Source organism: Heloderma suspectum, chromosome 5, assembly GCF_057233095.1.
Source record: "Heloderma suspectum isolate Gila_16-S chromosome 5, 16-S_ref, whole genome shotgun sequence".
Classification (NCBI taxonomy): domain Eukaryota; kingdom Metazoa; phylum Chordata; class Lepidosauria; order Squamata; family Helodermatidae; genus Heloderma; species Heloderma suspectum.
The window spans coordinates 5,326,720-5,353,020 of NC_139462.1; the positions used below are offsets into that span (position 1 = coordinate 5,326,720).

At 46.4% G+C, this 26,301-nt stretch overlaps 1 protein-coding gene across 1 annotated transcript; it reads left to right on the top strand.

Annotated features, from left to right (window-relative positions):
• The first annotated feature begins 7,465 nt into the window (after positions 1 to 7,465).
• LOC146343537 (CD209 antigen-like protein C) lies at positions 7,466 to 22,566 on the top strand. Its single transcript, XM_084860170.1, has 4 exons — positions 7,466 to 7,550; positions 14,678 to 14,838; positions 20,264 to 20,367; positions 22,401 to 22,566. Exons 1-4 carry the CDS (start codon positions 7,466 to 7,468, stop codon positions 22,564 to 22,566), a joined length of 516 nt encoding a protein of 171 aa, XP_084716296.1.
• The last annotated feature ends 3,735 nt before the right edge of the window (positions 22,567 to 26,301 follow it).

Sequence of the window (26,301 nt, forward strand, 5' to 3'; positions counted from 1 at the left end):
AGCGCTGTCTCGGGCCTTGGATCTCTCAGGATCCCAGGCTTGGCCTGGGAATCTCTGCAGCTCCATCTGGTGGCCAGACATAGAAAGCAGCCTGGTCCACACTGCCATATTTGCAGGATCTGGCCCTGGCCCTGCAGGTGCTCACAGGCCCTCTAATGCGGACCAGCTGAGAGCCTCAGGAAGCCCTATAAAGAGCTTCCTCCTCCTTCCAAGCTTTGCAGCAGCAACACGAGTCATTGTGGGGGTAGCAGCGTTGTGCTCTGGTCACCTCTTCCCAGCCTTTGCCATGCCTTGCCAGTTCTTGACCCCTGCCTGTTCTTGACAATGCTCTTGCCCTGCTGCAACCCTGCTGTCAACTGACCCCTGCCTCCTTGGACTCTGCTTCTGCCTCTGGCCCTGCCATGCCTGCTCTGGCTCTTGCCCAGGGAGCCCCTGCTCTCTGCCCACCTCTTGTCACTCCTGCTCCCAGTGTTCTAGCCAAAGATGCCTGCCCCCCCATGCCCCAGACCCAGAATCCAAACTCTCCCATGGCCCCTCAGATGCTTCTCCCTTAAGGCACAATCCTAGGCAAGCTTGGATAGAAAAAAGGCCTACAGCTCCCACAGCTGGCATGGTGCGAGTTGTAGCCATTTTTCTGTCTAAACATGCAGTGGCTGTTGCCCTTCCACGCATAGAACTGGAAGCCCGAGAAGCTGCCTTAGGCTGAGTCCGTCTAGCCTGGGAGAGCTGGTTCTCGCTAGCTGTAGCTCTGCAGGATCTCCAGCAGCGGCTTTTAAGAGCCACCTGCTGTCCTTTGGACTGAAAGTGGCATCTTCTCTGTCTGTCTGAAAGGTTTATGGACTGCCCTTCTGTGGAGCCTCCAGGGTGGTTTACTAAAGCAAGATGACAAATGAAGTCCAAGAAGATGTGTGCATGACTGAAGCATGTCTTTATACAGGCAGCACCTGTACTGTACTCCTGAGCTGCAGCCTCTCATCCCAGAAGCTGTCCTCCATCCAGTGCTGCCTTCCCCAGCGTGGGGCCTATGGGTGCCCCAGAGCCCACAGACACTTCCCCTGGTGCCTGCCAGGCTCACAGCCCCCACCAGTTTTGTAGAAGATTTTTTTTTAATTCACTGGGTAGCGGGGGACATCGCAAAGAGAGGAGCGGCCCCCGAAGCCATCTTTGGTTCCCCAGAATGTCTCTTGACCCCATGTGGAGGGAGGGGAGGGCAGCAGAGCACCCAAGGGTACATGGAGGGGTAGAGTGGCCCTCAGGGCAAGGAGGCGCTGGAGTGACCCTGGAAGGGTGGGGAGGGTGTGGAGATTTGTGGGGCGAATTAGTTGCACACACAGAGAGAGAGAGAGAAAGAGAGAGAGAGAGAGAGTTCACTCCTGAGTCAGCTGGCACACAGAGAGAAATGAATAGATCTCTGTAAAGTGGATGTTCTGTTGGAGCAGAAAACTGTCGTTCCAAAGGAGTAATGCTGTGTTTCGGGGCTCTGGTGTTTCATACTCTGGTTCTCGCGCGAGTTCGTTGTCTTTTCTCACAAGTTTGCCTTTTGTGAAATGGGTGTTTTGTTGCACTATGTGGGGGTCAAACAGTAGTGGTGTGAATCAGAATGCGGAGTGGGGGCAGCACCCCTCTAAACCCCCACAAAGAAAGAAACTTTTTAAAAGAATTATTCCCCCCCCCCCCGCCCTTTCTGGCACATCCCCTCGCCTTGGTTTCTCAGCTGCAGCACGCGATATTGCCGGCTGCTGGTGCTGAGGATAGTGGGCAGGGCAGCTGAGCTCCATTTTTTAAATTGTAATGTTTTTAATTGCACTTGTCTGGAACCGCACTTTCTGCTTATAAGGCATGGGGAAGACTTAATGGAGGGTGTCCGGTCCAGCGCTCTTTCTTGCGGGCAGGAAGTGTTACCAAAAGAGGAAGGCAGGCTTGCCACCTAGCAGAAGCAACACAGAAGGAGGGCGGTAGATGGGTGGAGGCTGAACATCGAGGGCAGAAACAATAGGATTCTGCCCTAAGTCATTTTTTTAGGGGTAGATTTTGAACAGCTTAACATAAGAAACCAGATTCCTATGTTAAACCTTTCAGATTTTTCACTGGAAATGGAGAAGAGCAGCCCTCTTGATGAGCCAATGAAAAAACTGCGGAGCACAATGGCAACTGGGCTTAAAAGTCCTAGGCTCAATTATGAAAATCGTAAGTGGAAGGGCAAAAATTATTAATTTCTGATTGGTTAAGAAACTGAGTACCATTTTAAAACCGTAGAAGACAGAAGAGAAAATGAAGGCACGGCAGATAACAGTTTGACATGGCATCTTGGTTAGGATTTGTGGGAACTGTGACAGTACTCCATTCCCCACAGAGCCCAGCACAACACTAAAACAAGAACAGGATGCTTGTATCTTTCTCCGCTTTGTAAGAAATCCCATTCCCCAAAGCATCTCCTAGACTTCTTATTCACATCCATCAAAATGGTTTTGGAACCCAACTCTTTATTAACACTGGCTCCTTCCTGTACTGAACTTCAAGGTTTTAGTTCTCACTGCCTCATCGTCCCCGTTATAAGCAAGTGCAGGTAGCCACCTTCTTTGGGATGTCCACCAGTTTCTTCAGCTCCCTCCACATGGTGGATGGCTGCTTGACAAAAGCAGGATTGGGTGGTCCAAGAGGAGATGTTGTAACTGTGATACTGAAGCATCAAGACAGAGTCAGTGCAGCAGAATCTGTTCATGTCTGGCAAGATGGCCTGAACTGCCTAAGACAGGAGCGACATGCAGCAGTGGTATGTATGAGGTGGCCGTATTTTGAGAGGAACCAAACATATGTTTTGAAAGAGGCACTTGGGTGTATTCCGGGATCCAGCCACCTCTGAGACTCTGCAGGTGACCTTGGGGTGAGGACCTTGGATCATGCAGTCAATGATTTGGGGTGGCAAATGGCCACAGGCTCCGACTCCAAAACCCAATTCACCTCAGGGCATTCCTTACAATGCACAGCAATTCTGAAGCAAATGTCCTTTCCCCCGTTGGTATAATGCTTGGTATTTAAATAGATAGTCGTGATATTTAGCATGCGTTAAGCACATAGAAAGAGAGGATAAGCAGAGTCTGTGTCCTCGAGACACACAAAATGGAAAGTAGCACCTAGCCATCATGACTAGTAGCCACACAGGCAGCCTTCTCTTCCATCAATTTCTCTAATGCCCTTCTAAAACCATTTAGCCCCTTTTAAAACTATTTAAGATGGTGGCCATCCCTGCATGATGCAGTGGGAACATTTCCGGGGCAGGACCCATGAAAGCGAATGGGAGGAGCCGAGGAGCAGTACTCTGGCCCCTTCCTTCCTTCCTTCCTTCCTTCCTTCCTTCCTTCCCTCCTTCCTTCCACAAGGAGGCTTGGCCAGGAGGCCTCCCTGCTGAAGTGCCATTAACACAAGGTAAAGGAGTGATGTGCTCTCCCCCTGGCGTTGTGTCATCATGACCAGGCAAGGATGGTTGTGCTGTACTAGTGAGCGTACCTGGCTTTGCATGGGTTGGAATAGCCCTTTGTTTGATACAGCAAAACTGCCAAGCAAAGTTACGCAGCTTTCAGACTTGGACACATTTTCTCTGCCCCATCTGAGTGAGGCCATGGCCTGTGACACTGCTAGGCATGGCCCCTGCCACGGTGAATCCCTACAGCAAGCCTTCTAATTGCATTTATGCAGTTGGCAGTCTTGGGCACAATGTGCTCACCCCATCTGAGTGAGGCCAAGCTGCTGGGAGTAAACCCCATTTAATGCAATGGGACTTACACCTGCATTTGTATTTCAGTCGTTCAGTCATGTCCGACTCTTCGTGACCCCATGGACCATAGCATGCCAGGCCTTCCTGTCCTCAACTCTCCCCCGGAGTGTGCTCAAGTTCATATTCATTGGATCGGTGATGCTATCTAGCCATCTCATCCTCTGCCGTCCCCTTCTCCTTTTGCCTTCAATCTTTCCCAGCATCAGGGTCTTTTCCAGTGAGGTTTCTCTTCGCATTAGGTGGCCAAAATATTTGAGCTTCAGCTTCAGGAACTGTCCTTCCAATGAGCACTCAAGGTTGATTTCCTTTAGGATTGACTGATTTGACCTCCTTGCAGTCCAGGGCACTCGTAAGAGTCTTCTCCAGCACCACAGTTCAAAGGCATCAGGTCTTCGGCACTCAGCCTTCCTTATAGTCCAGCTCTCACAGCCATACATTCCTACTGGGAAAACCATAGCTTTGATTATACAAACCTTTGTTGGCAAGGTGATGTCTCTGCTTCTTACTATGCTGTCTAGGTTTGCCATAGCTTTCCGCCCAAGGAGCAATCGTCTTTTAATTTCATGGCTACAGTCACCGTCTGCGGTGATCTTGGAGCCCAAGAAAATAAAATCTGTCACTGCTTCCATTTCTTCCCCTTCTATATGCCAGGAAGTGATGGGGCCACATGCCATGATCTTAGTTTTTTTTAATGTTGAGTTTCAAACCAGCTTTTGCACTCTCCACTTTCACCCTCAACAAGAGGCTCTTGAGATCCTCTTCGCTTTCTGCCATTAGTGCGGTATCGTCTGCGTATCTGAGGTTGTTGATAATTCTCCCGGCAATCTTAATTCCGACCTCTGATTCATCCAACCTGGCATGTCTCATGATGTACTCTGCATATAAGTTAAATAAGCAGGGCAACAATATACAGCCTTGTCGTACTTCTTTCCCAATTTTAAACCAGTCGGTTGTTCCATGTCTGGTTCTTACTGTTGCTTCTTGACCCTCGTACAGGTTTCTCAGGAGACAGGTAAGGTGGTCTGGTACTCCCATCTCTGTAAGAATTTGCCACGGTTTGTTGTGATCTACGCAATCAAAGGCTTTAGCGTAGTCAATGAAGCAGAAATCGACGTTTTTCTGAAATTCTCTTGCTTTCTCCATGATGCAGCGAATGTTGGCGAGTTGATCTCTAGTTCCTCTGCCTCTTCGAAACCCAGCTTGTACTTCCGGTAGTTCTCGGTTCACATACTGCTGAAGCCTAGCTTGTAGGATTTTGAGCATAACCTTGCTGGCATGTGAAATGAGTGCAATTGTACGGTAGTTTGAACACTCTTTGGCGTTGCCCTTCTTTGGAAATGGAATGTAAACTGACCTTTTCCAGTCTTGTGGCCACTGCTGAGTGTTCCAAATGTGTTGGCATATTGAATGCAGCACTTTAACATCATCATCGTTTAGGATTTTAAATAGCTCAGCTGGAAGACTGTCATACTCACTAGCTTTGTTGTTAGTAATGCTTCCTAAGGCCCACTTGACTTCACTCTCGAGGATGTCCGGCTCAAGTTCAGTGACTGCACTATCATGGCTATCAGGGACATTCAGATCTTTCCTGTATAGTGCTTCTGTGTATTCTTTCCACCTCTTCTTAATCTCATCTGCTTCTGTGAGGTCCCTGCCTTCTTTGTCCTTTATCATGCCCGTCTTTGCACAAAACGTTCCCTTGAGATCTCCGATTTTCTTGAAAAGATTTCTAGTCTTTCCCATTCTATTGTTTTCCTCGATTTCTTTGCATTTCATTTAAGAAGGCCTTCTTGTCTTTCCTTGCTATTCTCTGAAACTCTGCATTCAGTTGGATATATCTTCCCCTTTCTCCCTTGCTTTTCACTTCCCTTCTTTCCTCAGCTACTTGTAAAGCCTCATCAGACAGCCACTTTGCTTTCTTGCATTTCTTTTTCTTTGGGATGGATTGAGTTGCTGCCTCCTGAACAATGTTATGGACCTCCATCCATAGTTCCTCAGGCACTCTGTCTATCAGGTCTAATCCCTTAAATCTATTCCTCACCTCCATTGTATATTCATAAGGGATATGATTTTGGTCATACCTGAATGGTTTAGTGGTTTTCCCTACGTTCTTCAATTTAAGCCGAAATTTTGCAACAAGAAGCTCATGATCTGAGCCACAGTCAGCTCCAGGTCTTGTTTTTACTGACTGTATAGAGCTTCTTCATCTTTGGCTGCAAAGTACATAATTAATCTGATTTCTATATTGACCATCTGGTGATGTCCATGTGTAGAGTCGCCCCTTGTGCTGTTGGAAAAGAGTGTTTGCTATGATCAGCGTGTTCTCTTGGCAAAACTGGATTAGCCTTTGTCCTGCTTCATTTTGTACACCAAGGCCATGCTTGCCTGTTATCCTGGTGATTTCTTGACTTCCTACTTTAGCATTCCAATCCCCTATGATGAAAAGGTGTTAGTTCTAGAAGGTGTTGTAGGTCTTCATAGAACCGATCAACCTCAGCTTCTTCGGCCTCAGTGGTTGGGGCATAGACTTGAATTACTGTGATGTTGAATGTTTTGCCTTGGATTCGTACTGAGATCATTCTATCGTTTTTGAGATTGTACCCCAGTACTGCTTTTCCCACCCTTTTGTTGACTATGAGTGCTACTCCATTTCTTCTAAGGGATTTTTGCCCACAGTAGTAGATATAATGGTCACCTGAATTAAATTCGCCCATGCTTGTCCATTTTAGTTGGCTGATTCCCAAGATGTCGATGCTTAATCTTGCCATCTCATGTTTAACCACCTCCAGCTTACCTTGATTCATTGACCTTACATTCCAGGTTCCTAAACAATATTGTTCTTTACAGCATCAGATTTTCTTTTCACCACCAGACACATCCACAGCTGAGTGTCCTTTCGGCTTTGGCCCAGCCGCTTCACTCTTTCTGGTGCTACTTGGAAATACCCTCTGCTCTTCCCCAGTAGTATATTGGACACCTTCCGACCTGAGGGGCTCATCTTCCAGCGTCATCTCTTTTAGCCTTTTGATACGTTCCATGGGGTTTTCTTGGCAAGAATACTGGAGTGGGTTGCCATTTCCTTTTCCAGTGGACCACATTTTGTCAGAACTCTCCGCCATGACCTGTCTGTCTTGGGTGGCCCTGCATGGCATGGCTTATGGCTTCACTGAGTTACGCAAGCCCCTTTGACACAACAAGGCAGTGATCCATGAAGGGGATGCTATACATCTGCATAGATACCTGCATACATTAAAAACAACAAGAGAAGGAGTAGTGTCTCTATGTGAGGTGCCATCTTCTCCCAGATGTGATCCTGCCTGCTCATGTAGGTCTCCCATGGGACCTTTCTCTTCTTCCCATGGCCAGCATAGGTGCAGTTGACAGGTACACAAGACAAGGCCTTCTTGGCCATAGCAACCCCCCCATACTTTTGGCTACTTCTCTATTGATGTTTTGGCATTCCATCAAAAATTGACCTGTTCTGAGGGGCCAGTGGCTTTGTAATGAACGAAACACTCCTTTTTTCTTAACGTGTTTTGTGGGTGTGCTGCATGCATCTGACTTGTTAGCTACTTTGGGTGTCCCGCTCTCTGAGACAGGAAGCAGAACATATATAGTCAAACAAACCATGCAGATGTGCCTTTGTGGGGCTGAGTGAAGAAACTTCTAACTCTGTTGAAACTTCTAGCCATGAAGGTAGCAGACGAAGTAGTGAAATTGCCAGAACACATAACCAGTGCTGAAAAGTACTATGAGGAGCGGAAAGTACAGTACCGTGAGTATCTACAGTTCTTACTATGGTGCCATGGCACATTTTGAGACTGCGAGGGTGAGCAAATACCTGTGAGTTTGCATTTGTTATGCTGGCGTGCTTGCATCAGCTTTCACACCACTAGAACTGAAACAGCAGCGCCATTCTTTGAGCACTTTCTTTGCCTCCTCTATACTCAAAGGAGTATAGAGGCAGCAAGCATGTGTTCTTTCCCCCATTCTTAACAGCCTCAAATAATTCATCTTCTGAATAAAAAAAAAATTAAAATAGCCCTCCCACCAAATTATTATTATATTTATTTTATTAGACTCAGGTTCGCAGTTTGGGGGTGCTCCTGGATTCAGCCCTAAGCCTGGATGCTCAGGTTTCAGTGGTGGCCAGGAGTGCTTTTGTACAGTGAAAACTAGTGTGCCAACTCATTCCTGGAGATGTCTGATCTGGCCACGGTGACACATGCCTTAGTTACATCCTGTTTGGATTACTGCAATGCGCTCTACGTGGGGCTGCCTATGAAGAGTGTTCGGAAACTGCAGCTGGTCCAAAGAGCTGCTGCCAGACTGTTGACTGGGACTGGCTACAGGAAGCATACAACTCCCCTGCTAAAACAGCTTCACTGGCCCCATGTCTGTTTCCGGACACAATTCAAAGTGCTGGCTATGACCTATGAAGCCCTATACGTCTCCAGTCCAGGTTATCTGAAAGACCGTATCCTCCCTTATGAACCTGCCCGTGTCCTGAGATCTTCTGGGGAGGCCCTTCTCTCAGTCCCACCACTGTCACTGGCACGTTTGGTGGGACCCCAAGAGAGGGCCTTGTCAGTGGCTGCCCCATGGCTGTGGAACACCCTTCCCAGGGAGGCTAGGATGGCTCCCTCCTGGATGTGTTTCCGGAGGCAGGCTAAAACATTCTTGTTCCAGCAGGCCTTTGGGACATAGTTGGAACCTGGGGGTAAGCTGCTAAAATGCTGTTTTAAAATGTTGTTTTAATGTTTTAATATAATTTTAATTGCATTGTTTAATTTATATTTTAACTTTTGTATATTTTCATATGTTTTAATTGTATATGTTTTAATTTTTGTAAGCCGCCTTGTGTCTCAGTACTGGGGAAAAGGTGGGGTATAAATAACAACAACAACAAATGCTTTTATAATGACTGATTTCTTTTTCTTTGGTTGCCTCTTGTTTACAGTACTGGTGATCCATTTTAGGTATGCAGTGTTAATTCTTGTTAGGACAGGGTGTGGCTTTTCCTCATTTTGATCTGGTATTTTCTGCTTTGAGATGTACAGGTTTGTGCATCCACTTCTGTATTAGTTCCTTGTCCCTCTTGGCTTATAAAAACTGGCAGGGAGGGAACAGTCAGCTGGGGCAAGGAGGTGATCAATGCCTCCTTTCAAGAGGGAGAGGTCCCGGGCTGCCTGAAAGAGGTGGTGGTAAGACCACTCCTGAAGAAACCTTCCTTGGAACCAGAAACTCTTAATAATTTTAATCCAGTGGCAAATGTTCATTTCCTGGGCATCCAAGATGCTCTTGGATGAAACTGATTATCTGGATCCATTTCAGTCAGGGTTCAGGCCAGGTTTTTTCATGGAAACAGCCTTGGTCGCCCTGTATGATGACCTATGTCAGGAAAGAGACAGGGGGAGTGTGACCTCATTGATTCTCCTTGATCTCTTGATGGCTTTCTTTACCATCAACCATGGTATCCTTCTGGAAGGGTTGTCTGACTTGGGAGTGGGAGTTACCGCATTGCAGTGGTTTCTCTCCTGTTTGGAGGGTCAGCTCTAGAAGGTGGTGCTTGGGGAATATTGCTTGGCCTCATGGATTGTCCATTATGGGGTTCTGTATGGGTTGGTTTTGTCCTCCATGCTATTTAACATCCACATGAAACCACTGAGTGGGGTCATTTGGAGTTTTGGAATGCACTGGCATCAGCGTGCTAATGTCATGCAGCTCTATTTCTCCTTTTCATCTTCCTCAGGTGAGGCTGTGGATGTGCTAGATCCGTGCCTGACTGCAACAGTGGACTGGATGAGGGCTAATAAACTGAAGCTCAGTCCAGACAAGACTGAGATGCTGCTAGTGGGTGGTTCTTCTGACTAGATGGAGGGTGTTCAACCTGTTCTGGATGGGATTACTCTTCCCCTGAAGGAGCAGGTTCATAGCTTGGGGGTTCTCCTGGATCCATCTCTGTCACATGAGGCTCAGGTGACCTCAGTGGCATGGAGGGCCTTCTATCAACTTCAGTTGGTGGCCCAGCTGTGCCCCTAGCTGGACAGGGATAAGTTGGCTTCAGTTGTATTTGCTCTGGTAACCTCCAAGTCAGATTACCCTAAGGCTCTCCATGTGCCTTTGAAGATGGTTCAGAAGCTGCAGCTTGTGCAAAATGCGGCAGTCAGATTGATAACAGAGGGAAGAAGCTCTGAACATATAATACAGATTCTGGCCTGCTTGCACTGGATGCCTGTATGTTTCCAAGCCTGATTCAATGTGCTGGTTTGGACTTATTAAGCCTTAGAAGGCTTGGGACCTCTCCTAGCATGAACCTACCTGTACAATATGCTCAACATCTAAGGCTCTCCTCCAGGTACCTGCTCTGAGGGAAGCTCAGAGTGGCAACAAGGGAGAGGGCCTTCTTGGTGGTGGCCCACCGATTATGAAATGATCTCCCCAGCGAGGCCTGCCTGGCACCAACATTGTTATCTTTTCAGTACCAGGTTATAACCATCTTCTACTCTCAGGCTTTTGTCAGCATATGATAATGCTTTAAATCAGGTAATGGGATGTCTATTGTTAGGATTGTTTGGAGATATATACGTGTGTGTGTGTGTGTGTGTGTGTTGTCTGTTTATATGTTTGTATGTAAATGGTTTTCATATTATATATGACGTATTTTAAAGGTATTTTAATCTTTGCAAACTGCCCAGAGAGCTTTGGCTATCAGGCAGTATAGAAATGTAATGACTGAAATGAATGGCATGAAATGTATAATTCAATTCCAAAACGCCTTCCTCTAAAATAATGGTTGTAGCAACACTCTTCAGTGGCTGAAGAGTGCTTGGCAGGAAGCCTCGTTCATTCCGATCATCTCGCGTTAGTGTGTCGTCGTTCTGTACACTCCCCCTTTTCATTTCTTTTAGCATTTGGCATGTGCACACAACTCACCTGAGTTTTCTAGGCTGCTTGGCTACAGACCTAGTCTGCAAACCTCCCTGGAATAAGCCCCATTGAGCTCAATGTGACTTACCTCTTAGAAGACATCCATTGGACTGCACTACTGATCTCTCAGATCAGACTCTAGCATAGGGGTCCCCAGCATTTTTGAGTCAGTGGGCATATTTGGCATTTTGAAAGAGTGCCATGGGTGCTCTCACAAAAGGGCAGCCATGGTGGCTTCTCCATTCCTAAAATGGCTAATAGGGAGGGCAGGGCTAGTCACAAAACGCACATTTCCCAGAACCAGGCTGGTGGACTGAAAGAAAAACAACTTTCCCAAGAACTTAATTACAAGGCAGAGGTAGGGTCTCAGCTCCAAGGCACAAACTGTTGAACCCAAATAGAAATCATGCTGGGTTGTGTGTGGTGGGCAGATCTTTACTTTACCACATACCAGCCTCTTAATTTTAAAAAGAAAAAAAAAAACTTAAACAAAATAAAGGTCAGGAGGGACAGGGAGCCCATTGGGCACCATAATAGGAGTTTGTGGGCACATTGGAGGCCACAGGTTCTACATTGGAGATCCCAGCCCTAGGTCTTGCTGCAGAAAAAGTGAGCAGGAGCTGCTTGCTTGCATTCTTATTTGCTCTTGTGCCCCAGTAAATCCTTTTTTATTGGCCTTTAGGGTTGCCTGTTTAGTAAAGGACCTGGGGGCAAGACCAGCTTGCAGGGGGAAGGGGAGTTACATACATACTGGACCACTCTATAATCTGTAGACTAGAAAAAGGGGGAGGTGGCAAGGGGTCCAAGGAATGCAATATATGAGAATTCCCAAAGTAGAGACAAATGAGCTAACTGTTTTTTTAGTTCCTTGATTTATATCCCACCTTTCCACCAAAAATGGCATTCAAGGAGGCTAACAATAATAAGAGCATGATTAAAAAAGGGAAAGGTGTCCCCAACCAGTCGTGTCCGACTCTAGGGTGCGGTGCTCATCCCCGTTTCTAAGCCGAAGAGCCAGCGCTGTCCGAAGATGCTTCCGTGGTCATGTGGCCGGCATGACTGAACACTGAGGTGCACGGAACGCTGTTACCTTTCCACCGAGGCGGTACCTATTTATCTACTTGCAATTTCTTGCTTTCGAACTGCTAGGTTGGCAGAAGCTGGGACTGAAGACGGGAGCTCACTCCGTCACGCGGCACTTGGGTCTCGAACTGCTGACCTGCCAACCTTCCAGTCTGCAGTTCAGCGTCTTAACCACTAAGCCACCACAGCCCCAATCACCCACAGCATGATTAAGAAAGTAATTAAAACAATTATAAAAACAGGGCGATTAATAAATTTAATAATAAATAATAAATAAATAAAAGAAATAGAACCCAACCAATTAGAAACCTTTGTTCTTCAGTCGTTCAGTCATGTCCGACTCTTCGTGACCCCATGGACCACAGCACACCAGGCCTTCCTGTCCTCCGCTCTCTCCCGGAGTGTGCTCAAGTTCATGTTCATTGCATCGGTGATGCTATCTAGCCATCTCATCCTCTGCCGTCCCCTTCTCCTTTTGCCTTCAGTCTTTCCCAGCATCAGGGTCTTTTCCAGTGAGTCTTCTCTTCACATTAGGTGGCCAAAATATTTGAGCTTCAGCTTCAGCATCTGTCAGCAATAATAAATAATAAAATAATAGAATAATAAAATCTCGCATCCCCACCCAACATGTCTCCAATGGTGGCGTGACCTAGAGAGGTGCCTCCCTGAAGATCCTGAAACATTGGCAGGCTTCTTTCAGAGACCGTGATCTTTTAGATAGATCCCCTTCTCTTCCATTTGTCAGCGTTAAGGCACAATCCTATGCATGTTTAGACAGAAAAGGGAGGGAAAGGGGAGGAGCAGGAAACTGCACTGAAGACTACAGAGATTCTAAGGCTAGCTATGCCCCAAATTCCAATGCACTATCTAACTGCAACACCGCCTCCCTTCTGCAACTTGCAGATGAGGTTGCAATATTCCCAACAGAAAGCGACTAAAGGAATTGAAGAAGACACTTTGCTGGTGGAAAGTGTCTTCCCATTTTACTCTCTAACTATTGCAACAGTTGCTTTTCCACCGATACTCCTTCCCCAGCCCCACCCCAACCTATGCATACTGTCCATTTTTTTTTCCTTTTGTCCTTTCCAGTTTGACAATTCTTTGGTCTTTTCTCCCTAACACCAAACCAAGCCACAACACCAAACCAACCCATCACCATGCCTCTTCATCTTGCCTCCTGAAAGAAACAAGACTTTGCATGTTTGAAAGCTTACATGGCTTGAAGTTCCAGCAACTTAACAAGATAATTCCCTTCCTTTCTGGACACCGGTAGTAGCATGACTGTTTCTATCTGCCTCTTGCAAGAAACTCAGCAGCGCTTTCCCTTTGTGAGGTACAAAGTTGGAGAGTACTAAATGCCAACCTGCGGCATGGAGGCCAAGCAGTTTTGAAGGGGAAATGAAGCCAAACATAGAAGGAGAATCCTCTCAGATAGACGAGGCCTATTATGCGTGGAAGAGGCCTGATGTACCTCAGATACATGGGTTGCTCTGTTCAGGTATATTGGTTGCTCTTTCCTTAGGGGTCAGATTTCACCAGCTCTGCTGCTGCAGGAGTGTCTTACTATTACTATTAACTCCATCACACTGGAGATTAGCCCAGCATTAATGGCGTAGTGCTCTGGATCTTAGGCATGTGCTCAAGTGATTGATGAGTTTTTCTGGACTCACTTTTGAAACGACTGACCAAAATTCTGATCATTTGGGCTGAGCTTGGATTTGGCCTTAATTGCTCCTTTTTATTCTTTGGTCCATTCCAAGCTCTGAGTTTCATTGGACTCCCAATGACGTAATAGGGAACAGAAGGAGGCATGGAGGCCTACCCAACCCTACTCTCTTGCAAGTCTCCTACCTTTCTAATGAAATGTACCTGGTGGTGGCAGTGGCCTGAGAAGGTCTGCTGCCTTGACTAAGCCCTAGAACCCTTCAGGAACAGCATCCTGGGTGCTGGCTCTTTGGGAACTTCCGATTCCCTGGGCCCCAGGATCCTTAGTGAGGACCCCAAAGCCCCAGGAAACTATATTTCCCATGTGTTTGGGCTCCCAGAATGTAGCTTCTGCAGGGCCCAGTGAAGGCTACATCAGCAGCCTCTTGTATTACTATCGATTCCACCAGGTAAGATTCTAGTGGGAAGGAACGGGAGCAGCAGGGAGGGCTCATGCTAACAACGAGCTGAACTCACATTTCAGAGAGGCTGGATCTCAACTTATAATTAGCCCAGAAGTTCCAAACTGGTGAAGGCCATAGTCCAAACTTGTTAATTCCAAATGTTGGCTGTATCACCGATGCACTCCAGGGACTGACGGAAGGTGCCCACAAGTGCCTCTGGCCACATCTGGGTACAGCATCATGGTGGAAATAGAATACCAGGAGATGAGGGAGGAGCCATTGGTCTCCAGGCGGGATATTCTCTGGGGCAGGTGATGAAGGGTCCTGGGGGTTGCCCTCTTTTGTCCCTTTTTGAGAAGAGGGCTCTTTAGCAATTCCTCAGGGGCTCCTGGGAGAGGATGTTTAACACTCTCAGCACCCTTCGTGTTCCAGAAATCCTCTTCAATGCAGGTGGTTCCACGTCAGCATCTTGGGCCATATCTTTCTCCAACCTCAAATATGCAAATATCAGCAGCATTCATGTAGAATTAGCCCACTTGAGAGTTCCCACTGGAAAGATACTGAGACAATCTTTATTACCTCTGGGATCATGTCCTTTCACCAATGGACTTATGGACAGGATTCACTGAAATATCCAGTTCATCCGCACAACAACCCTTTGAGGTATGCTAGTCAATGCGCCTAAAGGCAGAGCAGGGATTGAAACTCTGCTGTTTCCATTTCATGCCTAACACAGTATATGCTACATTACAGCCTTCTCTTTGCACTCATTCCTTCTTAGGATCCCTCTTCACGAAAGGCACAAAGTCCGCTGGAGGTTGGCAGCTTTTTGGGAGGAGTCTGTACTATGTTTCAAAAGGAGAAAAGTCTTGGTATGATGCTGAGAATTTCTGCATGTCCAGAGATGCCCACTTGGCTTCCATCCTAAGTGATGAAGAGCAGGTTTGTACTTTTCTTCTTTTACTCCGGATATTTGGGGGTCTTCATCAAAATGCACTACCTTCTTTAGTGCTTGCATCTTTCTGTCTACCTCTTTACTCTCCCATGCATATATTTTATGATATCTTGCAAGTTCTGCTGTGGCTGCTTCCTATCCACACATTACAAACCTTGGTTGTATTAATGCAGTCATTTGCAAATGGTGCCCTAAACTATCCTAGGCGCCATGGAAGCTCTGGGGATACTCCTCAGTCTGAAGATCAGAAAGGGCAGACAAGGTTCTCTGGAAGACTTTTGTCTATTGCGACTGATCTTTAAGTGCTGTGCGGTCCCTGGGAGAGTGTTGGATGTCTTCAAGGGCTTGATCCTATTTCACATGAGGTGATGATGAATTCCCATAGGCTACTGTGGGGGATGAATGAATGTGCACTCTAGAAGGGGCAGGCACTTCCACAGAAGCGCTGTGGGTGACAATACCAGGCTCCGAAACTAATCTAATGCTAGGAACATGCTATCGTCCCGCAGGCCAGAATGCTCAGAGTGACTGTGAGATGGAAAACGAAATCAGGGAGGCCTCCAAGCAAGGAAGTATTGTATCAATGGGCAACTTCAATTAACTTCATTGACTGGATAAATGGATGTTCCAGTCACAAAAAAGGGGTTACAGTTCTCAGTGCCCTAAATGATTGTGCCCTAGAACAGTTGGTCATGGAAATGACTAAAGGGGAGGTGACCTTGGATTTAAACCTAAGCAGTGTTGCCCAGGATGTAGTACAAGATGTAAAATGTTGTTGAACCAATTGGAAACAGTCACCACAGTGCTATCAGATTTAGTATATATTTAAGTGGAAAATTGCCCAGGAAGTCCAGCACAGTCACATTTGACTTCGAAAGAGGGAACTTCTCTAAAATGAGGGAACTGGTGAAAAGGAAGTTAAAAGGGGGAGTCAAGAGGATTAAATCCCTTCGAAATGCTTTGGGATTACTCAAAACCACAATAATAGAAGCCCAGCTAAAATGTATACCACAGGTTAGGAAAGGCAGCACCAAGTCCAAGAGGTCTCTGGCTTGGTTAATGAGCAGTGTTAAGGGAGCTATTAGAGAAAAGAGGGCTTCCTTCAAAAATAGAAGTCTTGCCCAAGTGAGGAAAACATAAGGGAGCACAAGCTTGCACAAAGGTGATGCAAGCAGACAATAAGGGAGGCAAAAAAAGCATTTTGAAGAGCATATTGCTAACAACATCAAGGACAAGAATAAAGAATTCTTTAAATACATGGCCGTCACCAGAAAACCAGCCAGGGAGGCAGTTGGACCATTGGAGGACAATGGAGTTAAAGGAGTACTGAAGGAGGACAAGGAGATTGCAGAGAAGCTGAATGAATTCTTCTCATCTGTCTTCACTGCAGAAGGTATAGGACAGATACTTGTGCCTGAATAGATGTTTTCAGGAAGGGAGTCTGAGGAACTGAGGCAAACAGAGGTGACAAAAATTATTTATCTCATCTAAAGCTGAATCAGAATAGTAGGGTTGGAAGGGGCCTACAAGGCCATCGAGTCCAACCCCCAACAGAAAGCAGAGAGCAGGAAGGTTGCTCCAGCCACCAAGCCTAAACAAGATACTACCCTGATGCACCTCCAGCAGCAGGAGCAGCCTTTGTAGCTGGAGTCAGTTGGGGCCCCGTCCTCGCAGGCCAGGCGGAAGAGGCGCAGGCAGAGGAACAGGGACCAGGTCTTGCGGTACTCACACTTGGATGGTCTCAGGCCTCATCACTTTATACTTGCTTACATTGAACTGCATTTCCCATCTAGATGCCCATTCTCTCAGTTAGGAGAGATCCCTTTGGAGCTCTTCACAATCCCTTCCTGTTTTCACCACCCTAAACATAAAATAAAAATAAAAATGGTGTCATCAGCACACTTGGTCACTTCACTGCTCACTCCTAATTCCAGACCATTTATCAACAAGTTGAAAAGCCAATGCAATCCTTGTGGCATCCCACTCTTTATGTCGTTCCATTGGGAGGTTACTATTTATTCCTGCTCTCTGCTTTCTGTTTTTTAACCAGTTACTGATCCAAAAGAGGACAGGTCCTCTTACTCGATGACTGCTAAACTTGCTTAGGAATCTTTGGTGAGGGGCTTTGTTAAAAGCCTTTTGGAAGTCCACGTAAACAATGTCTATTGGATTACCTCTCTTCACATGTTTATTGACGCTCTCAAAGAATTCTAAAAAGTTAGTGAAACAGGACTTACCTTCGTGGAAGTCATGTTGATCCTTGTTCAGCACGGCTTGTCCTTTGGTATGCCTACTGATTTTATCTTTAATAATGCTTTCAACCAATTTTTACTCAGAATAGATATCAAGCTAACTGGCCTGTATTTTACCAGTTCCCCCCTGCACCCCTTTCAAAAAAGGTTGTTAAATTGGCCATTCTCCAGTCCTCTGGGATACTGGTTGATCTTAGGAACATGTGGCATATTTTGGTTAGAAGATCAGCATGGATGGATACCATTTGGACCGGTGATTGATTAGATTTCAGTTCATCAATAAGGTTGAGAACGTCATCATTTGTCACCACTATTTGCCTCAGTTCCTCAGATTCCCTTCCTGAAAACATCTGTTCAGACACAGGTATCTGTCCTAAATTTCAGCAGTGAAGACAGATGAAAGAATTCATTAAGCTTCATTAAGAATTCATTTAAGATTTATTAAGAAAATAATTAATTCAGCTTCTCTGCAATCTCATTATCCTCCTTTAGTTCTCCTTTAACTCTGTTGTCATCCAATGGCCCAACTGCCTCCCTAACTAGTTTCCTCCTGCAGATATAGTGAAAGAAATATTTGCCATTGTTTTTGATGTTGCTAGCAATGTGCTCCTCAAAATGCTTTTTTTTTTTTCCCCCATCTCTTACTGTCTGCTTGCACTTCTTTTGTAAAAGTTTGTTTTCCTTTTGGTTTTCCTCATTTGGGCAAGACTTCCAATTTCTGAAGGAAGCTTTCTTTTCTCCAAAAGTGTCCTTCACGCTGCTTGTTAACCATGCTGGCGACCTCTTGGATTTGGTGCTACTTTTCCTAACCTGCGGGATACAATTTAGCTGAGCTTCTACTATTGTGGCTTTGAGTAACCTTTCAGTATTTTGAAGGGACTTAACCCCCTTAACGCTCCCTTCCAACCTCCTTTTTACCAGTTCCCTCATTTTAGAGAAGCTTCCTCTTTTGAAGTCAAATGTGACTATGTTGGACTTCCTGGGCAATTTCCCACTTAAATACGTATTAAATCTGATAGCGTTGTGGTCACAGTTTTCAGCTGGTTCAACAACATTCACATCTCTCACTAGGTCCTGGGTAAGGATGTCCATTGTGGGAAAATCCAACCATTTTAGGGCCCAATGGATTCCTGTGATGCCCCTGGCTCAGCTTGCCTTTGCGAGGCTAGCTGGGGGTTTACTCCCCAAATTGGGACCTCCCTCCCCCCATAAGCATGATGTTCTACAAATTATGGCCATAATTTGCACAAATTATGGCTGAAATTTGTGGAACACTGCATTTACGGAAAGAAAAACACAGTTCCTGCTGGTGCTGCCACTGGCAGGAAGAGGGGGGGGCTGCATTGCAGCAGTGGTGGCAAGGAGGGAGGGCAATGCCATGGTTTAAAACAGCACACCAAGTCTCCCGTCTTGGCTCACAGGCTTCTAGCATTAGCATATGAACATGGTGTCCCTCCCCAAATGTCTCTGGTGGGCACATCTTTTGCTATGGCCCTTAGCCCTCTTTGACTGGCTAGCATGTTTCACCATATCCTCATGGCCTAATCCTTTCCCATCCCCATTTAGGCAAATGGAAACTTTTTTGCCTTCCTCACCAGGAATAATTCAGCCTGAACCAGATGCTTCCCGGCTCCTGTCAGCTTTCCCCCAGGGTTTAGTTTAAAAGCTGCTCTGCCACCCTTTTTATGTTTAGCACCAGCAGTCTGGTTCCACTTTGGTTCAAGTGCAGACTGTCCCTCTTGTACAGGCCCGGCTTGCCCCAAAATGTTCCCCAGTGCCTAACAGATCTGAACCCCTCTTCCTGGCATCACCGTCTCATCCACTTCTTGAGACTCCTCAGCTTTGCCTGTCTAGCTGGCCCTGCATGTGGAACAGGTAGCATTTCCGAGAAAGCCACCTTGGAGGTCCTAGATTTCAACCTTCTACCTGGCAACTAAATTTGGCTTCCAGGAACTCACGATTACATTTCCCCATATCATTGGTAGCAACATGAATCACAACCATGGGCTCCACCCCAGCACTATCTGCAAAGCTATCTAGATACTGTGTGATATCTCCAACCTTTGCACCATGCAGGCAATTTACCATGCAGTCTACAAACCCAGCTGTCTATGTCTCATCCACCAACCTCTCTGCCTCTCTTAGCTTCTCCAGGTCAGCAACTTTTGCTTTAAGGGAACAAACTTGTTCCCTGAGAGCCAGGAGCTCATTGCACCAAGAACACATGGACACTTTTGTCCAGATGCCACATAGTCATAGATGCGCCTCTCAGTGCAATAGACTAGATAGACTTCATACCTTTGCTGGCTTTCTACCTTCACAACTGGTTTTTTTAATGTTATTATTGGGTGTGTTTACCTGGAAAAATAAGTTATTTACTAGGTGAAGGTATAGAAGAGTTGACTGCCCTAGCCTTCTTGCTCTGTTGCTAAGCTTGCATGGGTGCTTAACTCACTCGTGTGTGTGTGTGTGTGTGTGTTTAAAATCTTTTCTTGTCACTTTGTAACTGTGGCTCTTCGTGCTTGGTGAGCTGGGCTCCCTCGCAAGCCTGCCTCCTGGTACAAATCTTGCTAGCGTGCTCCAAATGCTGCAGCAGCCAATCAGATTAGAGGGCCACATTTAAAAAGCAAAGAGGGTATGGCTCAAGTACTGGTCTGCATTCACTTCCAGTGAGTGGAAATATAGATGAATTGAGCCCCTTGGGGATGGAGATTTTCTTTTCAGGAGAAAAGACAATGGACAATGGGTGATTAAGGAAAGGATATGGTTTGAACTCCCCTGGGGACCAAGGGGCTGAGTCACTGGGCCTGGCTCAGTGTGCACGGAGTATGCACTTTGTTCATTTTTTTTTTTTTTACTAAATGAAAAGTTGAGCTCTGAATTTGGGAGGAGATCAGTTTTTGAATGTTCGTTTCTGAGCTTCCTTATAAAACCTAAAATCTGAGCCCACACTGATCCTGGCAAAACCACCATCGATCTTTACAGGATTCAGAACCTGCAAGTTAGCTATAATGTCAAACAAAGCAGAACAGGCTATGGCAAAACACTTTATGTCACTAAGGCTGCAATCCTATGCACACTGACCTGGGAATAACTTAACTGAAAATAGGTATCTAAATTTGACATTCTGTGATGTGCACTTGCTCCATCTTTTTTGCAGGACTACATCACCTCTCAGCTTGATGAGCCTGCCTGGATTGGCCTTACAGATGAAAATGAGGAAGGCAACTGGGAATGGACGGATGGCTCCAGATTACTGGCAGAGTGAGTCAGCAAAGGTTACACCAGGAGGCAATGCTTCTGAATGTCTCCCCCTGTATCATTTCTTCAAAAATCTGGGGAATGGGGTACAACTTAGAATCTATGCCAGAGCTTTCCAAACTTTTCATGTTGGTGACACACTTTTTAGACATGCATCGTTTCGTGACATGGTAATTCAGTTTTACTAGCAAACTGGAGGTTAAACTAACCCGTTATAAGAGATACGGACACATACATAAATTGTAATAACGAAATGTATGGGGATAGAACATATCTCATGAAAACCTTTCATTTATATTTTTTTAAAATATATGATTTGTAAGATAATAAGATACATTGTTGTCATTTATGAGTAACAGTATGTAAATATGTGCAAGAAAATGTGAAAAATAAACAAAATTAACTAAAGTATTTACAATACATATTAGGACACATAGGCCCAGGTAGGAGCCCAGCTGCAAAAACACATGAAGTAGAGAAGCAAAAGTCCAACAAAAATGGTGTAAATATATATGTCTCACTACAAGGCTATATTGCTGTAAATATTTGCAATGCCTATGTCCAGAGTCCAGTTCCAGCACTCTCCGGTGGTACACTGCTGGTGGGTGGTTAATCCACAATTACAGAAGAGGGAAAATAAAAATAAATGGCAGAAATCAAATTATAAGTGCCACGTGGTGGGTGGCTTGCTGTTTGCTACATTGGGTTTGGGAGGGTGGCCTCCCTTCAGCCAGCAGCAGGTGTGATGACTGGGTGACAGCCTGCAGCTGTGCTCGCCCGGGTGCTTGGGAGCACACTGATTCTGAGGCTTCTGGCCTCCACTGAGCTCCGTTCCGACTGGCCAAGATGGCGGGCGGCCTGCTTGGTGCAGTCCCAGGCAGCGTTTCCACCCGCGCGCTACCGTGTCTTGGCCGTGCAGCAGTGCGGTGCAGAAGTCCGCGAAGGGCACGCTCGAAATCTAGCAGGACTGGTGGCCGCTGCCACTTCTCCGCGCCAGCGTCGGCCAAGCTCTGCTCCCAAGGCGGCTCCTCCCCTCCCCTCTCTTCGCCCTGTGCCTCTACCTAGCTGTACTGCTCCAACACCGCCAATCATGTGTGTCCTACTTCAAGACGCCACATGATCCTAAAGCAGCTAATGTTAAAGCAGCTAAGCCTTAGCTGCTTTAACATTAGCTGCTTTGGGAAGTTCCAGGGGAGGAGCCAAGGGAAGCAAACGTGAGTAAGGGAGCTCCGCGGTGCCCTTCCGCACAATTTTCTGCATTTCGCGCAACACACCTACACACTGTCGCCGACACACTAATGTGTCGCGACACACAGTTTGGAAAGCTCTGATCTATGCCCTTTGGGAAATACCTTTCAATCCACAAGCAAAAGTCCAGTTGCCATGTACAATTTGCTAGAGGGCTAGAGGTTGGCAAAGTCCCTTCCACCTTTGTAGGAACTTTCTACCAATTAAGTTTGAGGTGGGAAGAAATTTGTTTGTTTATTTATTTGCTTTATATCCCACCTTTCTTCCACCGTGGAACTCAAGGTGGCTACATGTAATTCCCAGGTGGTCTCTCCTCCAAGCACTGACCAGACCCAGACCTACTTAGCTTCAGCAAGGTAGCTGTCTCATGTGACATGTGTGGGTGTGGGGTAGAAAGCCATTTGACTTCCAAGGTGGGTGGGTGGGGATTTGGGCAGAATTAGGGATGTACGGATTTTGGAAAATCTGTTCCACCTGCATTTTGCTGATTGTCAGATGACTTTCATTCCGCCATCCATTCATTGGCGGAATCTGATGCTTTTCCAACTTCATGTGAAGGCACGTGAAGGCACATACAAACCTATAAGTTTTTATGTAAATGTGTCTTTATACTGTGCATAATGTATTTTAAACGTTATTTAATTTTTGTCAACTGCCAAGGGAACTTTGGCTATCGGGTGCTATAGAAATGGAATGAATGAATGAATGAATGAATGACTGAAGTGGTACAGACTCACCACATCTCCCCCACTTCTTTCTCATGTGTAATGGAAGCCTTTTCCCTACAGGTACTGGTCTGATGGCAAACCAAGCCGCTCAGTGCAATATGGAGCAATAGAACATGACTGCACCTCCATAGTACCTTCATCTAGTGAACAGAATTGGAATGATGCCAATTGCCATAATCATAAAAGATGGGTTTGTAAGGAGAGCCTAGATGTCAGAGAACCATAAAGTTGGCCAAACCTGTTACCTGGAGTAACACTAGAACTGGACTGTTTTTCATGTTGGTTTCAAACCTCATGGGAAATCTACTGTCATAGAATGAACAGGAGCATCCTATTCAATCTGCTCCTTGAAACCAAAAGAGATGGGAGGCTGTGTGTTAGTAGGTTGTGGACATCTGTGTCTTGGATGATGGGCAGGGCAGCCATTTTCCATCCCGGGTAGGACTGGGTGTTCTTTTGTCAAGACAGCACTCCTGGCAAGGGTGGCCCTTCCATGGGGTGGGGTGAATCCCCTGCTTCAGTGGCGCATCCCTAAGGGTGGTGGATCCTGCATGCCCTGATCTTGCTGGGAGAGCTCCACACCCTGCTGCCACCCTGTGCCTCACTCCTGGGACTTTTCAGAGTGAGGGCAGTCACTGCCACCACAACCATCATTGTCATTGTTGGTGGGCAGGGGAGGGAAGAGAGGGCAGCAGTGCAACCTCCTGGCTCAGGCAGTGGGAGGCGTTGTCCCAGCCCTGGCTCTGGAGCAACATTCAGCAGAGGTACAGTGTTTGCTGTCCTGCACCTCCCCAACTGTTGATGGGAGGCATTTGCTCTGTGAATGCCTTTGGCAGAGCTCTGAAAGGAATAGGGCATGTCCTGGGCACAAGATGGCAGCTCTGTTGCAAGGGGTTTCATGTGGTCAGCTATTAGGCACTTTCCCCTCCTCCATCCCTTCATCACACCTGGCAGCCATATTCCTAAAGGAGAGGAGGAGAAGAAACCAAATAAGAGCATCCTAACAATTCTAGGATAGAGTTCCCAAATACAGCTGGACTCAGGGCTTGTTAACACATGCCACTATTGCTACGGGCATTAGAAGGAAAGTTTACCCTTCAGGTCCTGTATATGCACAGGGGAAATCCCCTGCCAACTGTGACTTCCCTTCCCTAAGCACATACACTTATGGTGAAACATACACATACATATTCAGCACAAACATTAGGGCTGCAAAGTTTATAATAATACTAGAACCCAGAGGGATCATCCAATGAAGGTGGTAATGAATGGTGATAGATTCAGAACTGATAAAGGCAGTGCTCCTTCACACATGTAGTTAAACGATCAAATTTGCTATCATAAGAGATAGTGATGGCCACCCATTTGGATGTCTTTAAGAGAGGCTTGGCCAAATTCATGGAGGAGAAGGCTATCAATAGCTGCTAGTCATGATGGCTATAGATTACTTCCAGTATTAGAGGCAGCACCCCTCTCAGTACCAGTTTCTGGGGATCATGAGTGAGAATGTGTACTAGAAATGTGGAAGACCATTGTAATTTCAAGGAGTTAGTGGTGCACAAATTCCCTTGCCCATGTCTAGAGTTCCATTTGGGCCTGTTTATTCAGCTGGTTAGCTATGCTTTTTCATTAATTCCCAGGGGCAATTCTGTTGAAGCTGTACATTTTGAGGCTGGTAGATAAGCCTCAAGCTGGCAAGAGTTCAAAGTTAGGCTACTTGTTGTCAGCCAGAGTAGCTGAGGTGAGAGTTCTCTGTGCCGGGGTGGCTGCTGGCCAATGGTTGAAGCCAGTTCTTTTCCAGTCTGTAGGAATATTCTTCAAGCTGGTGGGAAAGGGTAGCCTGCCAGGTGTGTGCGTACTACTATATAGGTCTTTGAGGTGGGCTTTAGAACCAGAACCTCTATGCTGGCTGATCTGGACAGTACTGTATAGCCAGGCTGTATGGAATTTCATTCACCACTGACCTCATAAAGGCAATGGGGTTCCCAGTGGCAGAAGGGATGTCTGTGCTATGATCTTCCATGAAAGCAGTGTGCTTTGCTTTCTTTTGCTTTAATGACTTTGTTAATCTGCTTTCGGTTTAATAGAATCTTTCCCAATAGTGTGCTTATTTTATCCTGAATCCTTAAGAGAACTGTTGCAAGGTGGCAACACAGAGGGCACTATTGCCCTCATGTCCTACTTGCAGTGTTCCCAGAGGCATCCCGTTGGCTACTGTGGGAACACAGTGCTGCCCCAGTTGGGCCTTTGGTCTGATCCAGCAAGGCTCTTCTTATGACAACAGCAGAGACGCTGGACTAGTTTATGCGAAATATTAAAAACTGCTAACACAAAAAACATAAAAGAATGGATAGTAAAGACATGGGATTTTGAAGTGAAGGGCAAAGAGAAATATTTCATTAGGCTAAAGCAGGGGTGCAGAAACTTAGGCCCAGAGGCCAAACCTAGCCCTTCAGGGGTCCTAATCTGGCCCTCCAGGGGTCCCTGAAGGCCCTGGCCATGCCCATGGCCCCTGCCCCACCCCCTTTCCCCCAACCACCCATTGTTCACTGGTTTCCCAGTTTTTGTGCAGTGTTCCCCCAATTCTAAAATGGATGACATGCCTCTACAAAGGCCAAGTTCCTGGCAGTCAGAGCTTGAAGCTAAAACATGCTGGTGTTTTTGGCCCTGCCCCCTTTCTCTTTAGCCCCACCCATGCCTGGAATGTGGCCCCTGAGAGCTTCTCCAGAGCTTAACTTGGGTCCTCAGGCTGAAAGAGGTTCTGCACCCCTGGAATAAAGAATAGTCATCAAATTTCACATGCCAGCAAGGTTATGCTCAAAATCCTACAAGCTAGGCTTCAGCAGTATGTGAACCGAGAACTACCGGAAGTACAAGCTGGGTTTCAAAGAGGCAGAGGAACTAGAGATCAAATCACCAACATTCGCTGGATCATGGAGAAAGCAAGAGAATTCCAGAAAAATGTCTATTTCTGCTTCATTGACTACACTAAAGCCTTTGATTGTGTGGATCACAACAAACTGTGGCAAATTCTTAAAGACATGGGAGTACCAGACCACCTTACCTGTCTCCTGAGAAACCTGTACAAGGGTCAAGAAGCAACAGTAAGAACCGGACATGGAACAACCAATTGGTTCAAAATTGGGAAAGGAGTACGACAAGGCTGCATATTGTCACCCTGCCTATTTAATTTATATGCAGAGTACACCATGAGAAACACTGGGTTGGATGAATCACAGCTTGGAATTAAGACTGCTGGGAGAATTATCAACAACCTCAGATACGCAGACAATACCACCCTAATGACAGAAAGTAAAGAGTAAGGCCAACCACCTGCTTACTTGATCCTTGCCCATCTTGGCTCATTATGAGCTGCAGAGAGAGACTGGGTGAGGGGATCAAGGCGGTGGTGAACGCCTCCCTTGAGGAGGGAGTGATGCCATCAGCCCTCAAGGAGGCAGTGATAAGACCACTCTTAAAGAAGCCCTCCTTGGATCCTCAAGTTCTGAACAACTTTCGCCCAGTCTCAAATCTGCCATTTTTGGGCAAGGTGATTGAGCAGGTGGTGGCGGTGCAGTTGAAGGCACACTTGGAAGAAACTGATTATCTAGACCCATTTCAGTCGGGCTTCAGGCCTGGGCATGGGACAGAAACGGCCTTGGTCGCCTTGGTGGATGATATGAGGAGGGCTCTGGATAGGGGTGAATGCTCCTTCCTTGTTCTCCTCGACCTCTCAGCGGCTTTTGATACCGTTGACCACGGTATCCTCCTGGACCGCCTGGAGGGGTTGGGCATTGGAAACACTGTATTGCGGTGGTTCCAGTCCTTCCTCTCTGGCAGGTACCAGAGGGTAGCACTGGGAGAGGAGGTTTCGGACCCGTGGCCACTTACTTGTGGGGTGCCACAGGGTTCCATCCTCTCCCCGATGCTATTTAACATCTATGTGAAGCCACTGGGGGCT

Coding starts and splice junctions, on each gene's coding strand:
- LOC146343537 (XM_084860170.1), top strand. CDS start 7,466: ATGAAGGTAGCAGACGAAGTAGTGAAATTGCCAGAACACATAACCAGT. Junction 7,551..14,677: donor GGAGCGGAAAGTACAGTACC/GTGAGTATCTAC, acceptor ATTCCTTCTTAG/GATCCCTCTTCACGAAAGGC. Junction 14,839..20,263: donor TCCTAAGTGATGAAGAGCAG/GTTTGTACTTTT, acceptor TCTTTTTTGCAG/GACTACATCACCTCTCAGCT.